Below are 4,657 nucleotides of genomic sequence, written 5' to 3'. Positions count from 1 at the left end.
AAGACTAGCAGTTCGGCACAGCTTCGTCTGCGGTACAAATATGCCTATGTCACTCAGTGAAGTTGCAGCTTTCTAATGGTGAAAGAATTTTTAAAATCGGTCTAGTAGTTTTGAGTTTATCCATTACAAACATACAAACAAACAAACAAAAATACAAATTCTTCCTCTTTATAATATTAGTGTACATAAATGATGCATAGATGTAGAGAATTTCCGTTTCTAACTTTCTTCTTTTCGTATTAATTTTCCCGCCATAATTATATAACTGTCACTTAATGCATATTATTGAATGAGCGATTGGCGCTTTATTTGATATTGTCAATTTTATGTATCAAAATCGTTAAAAGAAAGAAAAATTTAGGTAATTAATTAAAAGACAAAATATTTTAATTCAGAATTATGGTTACATACATTAAACATTTCATTCATTCGGAGACTATTTATTATTGTCGATACATTTTCTAAAGTAGGTGCTCAAACCATTTCTTATAATTTATAATCTCAACGTAAAATACCTACCTCCATATGTTTTACAATAAAAAGCCATCAATACTTAATATGATACACCTCTGACCGGTTTCCTTTATCATAAAAGCAACATCAATGTCGAAAACCAATCAATATTAATTTTACCGCCATAATTAAGCAACTATGCATCGCGCGGGATTTCATGCGTTCGGATACTCGCCCTTGCTCTTCCAAATATGATAGCAATTTCACAATGATGGATGTGACTATAATAATTGTATAATGACACGCACTGACCATTTAAAGCTGTGATGAATGTATAAAGTACTTGATATTGTCTTAACAATAAAGCCATAACATTTGAGAGGTTATGAGGAACCAATTAACGTTTGTTTTTAAAGTGTTGTTTTAGTTAGGCCGTAGGGTCTAAAAAAATCGCCGTGGGCAGCAAATATATTATGTAATATCACAGATAACATAATACTAAACTAGTGTATATAGTATATTTTTGAAACAATAATATGTTTGAATGCGAAATAGTGGTCTATTACATATTAAGTTTATCATGTAATTTTAAATTTTATGGATAATGTGTGTTTTACGTATGAAATTATAGAATATACTACCAACATGAGTGTTTTATTTTTAATAACATATTATAGCTCACTAATAAATGCGTTAATGTTGGTATTTAGTATGTATTTTATTGATTTTTCTATATTTAGTAATTTTATCCTACTAATATTATAAATGCGAAAGTTTGTAAGGATGTGTGTGTGTTTGTTGCTCTTTCACGCAAAAACTACTGAAACGATTGCAATGAAACTTGGTACGTAGATAGCTGGACAACTGGAATAACATATAGGCAACTTTTTATCCCGATATTCCTACGGGATACGGACTTAGCGGGTGAAACCGCGGGGAGCAGCTAGTAGTTAATAATTTCATGTAATATCTATGTTTATATAACGAATGTTAGGTATTTGTGTAACCAATTGACGTGTGCGAAGCCGCGGGAAAAAGCTACTTAGTTACATTATCATTCCTTTTCTATACCTGAAGGTTGCCTTAAAGATATCGCTTCTTAGCGATAAGGTCGTTTATTCTACTGATTTTGTTTATTCTAAACTCGCATTTATATTCTTTGTTCAAAAGTGTAATGTATATTATTATTTATCGTACAATTTTGTACACAGAATATAAAACACTAGCGGTCCGTCCCGGCGTCATCCGTGGTACATATATAGCCTTCCTCAATTAATGGGCCATCTAAAACTGAAATAATTTTTCAAATCGACCTGGTAGTTCTCGAGATTAGCGCGTTCAAACAAACAAACTTTTCAGCTAATTATGTTTCACACAGCCGGACGCCCTTAAAAAAAATCGAATTTTACTTATAAAAATACTTTAATTATAATGATTACAATATGTCTTGCACGATGCAAGTGCTAAAAAGTAATGAATATATACTAAACTTATTTAACATGAAAACTTAAAATTACGTCGCACCAAAGGAGTTCGCTGCATACAGTAATATACGTTCCCGTGCGAACCGTCGACTCAGCGTTACGTTAGGGTTCCGTTGGCGTAACTAGCTTTATAATCTTTATATATATAAAATTCTCGTGTCACAGTTTTCGTTGCCATACTCCTCCGAAACGGCTTGACCGATTCCTCTGAAATTTGGTAAGCATATTGGGTAGGTCTGAGAATCGGCCAACATCTATTTTTTATCCCGATATTCCTACGGGATACGGACTTACGCGGGTGAAACCGCGGGGCGCAGCTAGTATTAGTATAGATTTCGTTTATGGATACCACTAAAAATATTTGGTTTAACTACGGATTTTATATTATAATAAGCTGAAGCCAAGTGCTATATACATTAATAAAAAACGGACTTGTTACGAAGTGTCTGGAGTGTTAGGTAGGCGTTGTTGTGTGACTATTGGGGACGATATAGCTGTCTCGGTCTCATTTATTATTTACTAGACGCTCCCGGCTCCGCCCGGATATCAAAATTCCTGTTTTATCCCAAGGGAGCATTTAATCGGGATAAAACTATCCTATTATCTAAGTTAGCTCATACCCTGTATGTATACCAAATTTCATCAAAATCCATTCAGTAGTTTCCGCGTGATTAACGGACAAACATCCAAACAAACTAACTTTCACATCCTACTAATATAATAAATCCTATCCTACTAAAATTATAAATGTGAAAGTTTGTAAGAATGTTTGTTACTTGTATGTTTGTTACTCTTTCACACAAATTAACTGAACCGATTGCAATTAAATTTGATACGTAGATAGCTGGACAACCGGAATAACACATATACAACTTTTTGTCCCGATCTTCCTACGGAATACTAACTTTTGCGGGTGAAACCGCGGGGCGCAGCTAGTTTATGATATTAGTGTGCAGTGTGTGTGTGTGATATTAATCTTTTGATTACTCCTAGAGAAAAGTTGTTTGTTTTTCTATTTTAAGTACTTTATATATTTTCGTAACACATTATAATGTGAAAAACCTCAAGATCAACTATGCCTGACGTTCATTTTTCCTTAATTTCTAATATATTATAAGTATGTTATGTAATTAAGTTAAAGTTTTAAATGAGAATACAAGATGCTTTAAGCGTAAAATGTATCCTGGTTCTTATTGTTATGAAAAAATCCCTTTTAATGAATCAATCATTGATCGTCGATGATTATTTGAAAGGGGGCTACAATAGCGCGAGTTGGTAATAAAACAAAAAGTACAAGTAATTGTGTTTATTTACACTTTTTACAAATTTTATTATAAAACCAAATGCTTAGCATTTACAGACTTATTTGCGTAAACGCGTATGTACATTTTAGAATTATTATGGCAGTGGCATTGTTAATAGACGGAGATTTTCAACGAAAAGTGGCGGGAGATTTGAGCTGTCAGAGTGACGTAGTCAAGGTGACATTGACGTGGTTGTATGGTCTGTAGTCCTGTGCCAATTAAAAAAAAATTAAGTGACGATTCGTTCGAAAATCTGGTATTAACAATCTGGGATCAGGGGGGCGGCCAATGGTCAACTGTTCACCAGCAGTAGGGGTAGTTGGGACAAGATGCGGGGTTCACTCCAGCGGGATATTCACGGGCAGCGGCGGCGTGAGGGCTGGAATAAAGAAAATAATAAATCTTTAATATATTTTTGTATTAAGCCTTCATAGCCATTTATTCTATTTACTTATTTATGATGTAACAAAGGAAAATTTCGTAGGCAAAAATAGACGAAAAGGTCCGAAATCTTTCCCGGAATGAAAACACCAACGTATGTCCTGTTTCGGGTTTCAAACTATCCCTGTATCAAATTTCATTACAGTAGTTAAGTCATGAAGAAGCGATAGACGGACAGAGGTTTTTTTCATTTACAAAATTAACGTATACTTACTCAGCTGGTGCGACAGGGAGGATAGATGGGTTGTACACCCACTCAGGTATGGGCATGCCGTCTGGGGTGAACCGTGCGAGGGTGTTCGGCTCGCAGAAGGGGTAGTTCGGGCAGATGGCGGGGTGGACTCCAGCGGGGTACTCGCGGGCGAGCGCTACCACGGCCAAAGCGCAGACGATGAACTGCAAAAGAGAAAATGACATATATCCTACTAGTATTCCTGAAAGGTTGTAATAATTGATGCTTGTTACTCTATCACGCAACAACTACTGAACAGATTTTTGTGATACACATAAGCTGTAGAAATACTAAGTGTTACCAGTGGAATCGTTAGCGGGTAAAACCGCGCGGCACAGCTAGTTATCTGTACTAATTTTGTATCGCTGAAGTATTGGTTGTCGGCTATGTTAGTCTCAGAAATTACTTTTGAATATGAGAGTCCGTATGTTGATTATTTTCGATGTATATTATACATCGAAAATAATCATTCATTGCAACCGGTTGTTGGAAAAAATCGCTATTTAGCGATAAGACCGCCATTTGTGATAATGTTAACTAGGTTAAGTCTCAATTTGTAATTATTTCAAAACAATAAAGGATAAATAAATAAATAAAGTGTGTTTTTCAGTTAATTTTTTTATTATTGGAAATGAATATGCACAAAATCACAGACATTAGCTAGGTCCAGATTTATAAATATTAATTATTCATTGGCTTGAAACAATCGAATATTTGTTCGAATATCAACACCTACGCGTATT

At 34.7% G+C, this 4,657-nt stretch overlaps 1 protein-coding gene across 1 annotated transcript in view; it reads right to left on the bottom strand.

The window, feature by feature from the left end:
- Nucleotides 1-3,228: 3,228 nt before the first annotated feature.
- Nucleotides 3,229-4,657, bottom strand: part of LOC119836485 (cuticle protein 1) — a 4,826-nt gene continuing 3,397 nt past the window's right edge. Inside the window, exons 2-3 of the mRNA XM_038361823.1 lie at nt 3,897-4,078; nt 3,229-3,620 (exon numbers count right to left, since the gene is read on the bottom strand). Coding sequence (XP_038217751.1) covers nt 3,542-3,620; nt 3,897-4,078 — 261 coding nt within the window. The 3' untranslated portion in view covers nt 3,229-3,541. The remainder of the gene's footprint in view (nt 3,621-3,896; nt 4,079-4,657) is intronic.

Source organism: Zerene cesonia, chromosome 24 (genome assembly GCF_012273895.1).
Source record: "Zerene cesonia ecotype Mississippi chromosome 24, Zerene_cesonia_1.1, whole genome shotgun sequence".
Taxonomy (NCBI): domain Eukaryota; kingdom Metazoa; phylum Arthropoda; class Insecta; order Lepidoptera; family Pieridae; genus Zerene; species Zerene cesonia.
Note: the sequence above shows the minus strand (reverse complement) of the source record. Positions and strands in the feature narration are given on the sequence as shown.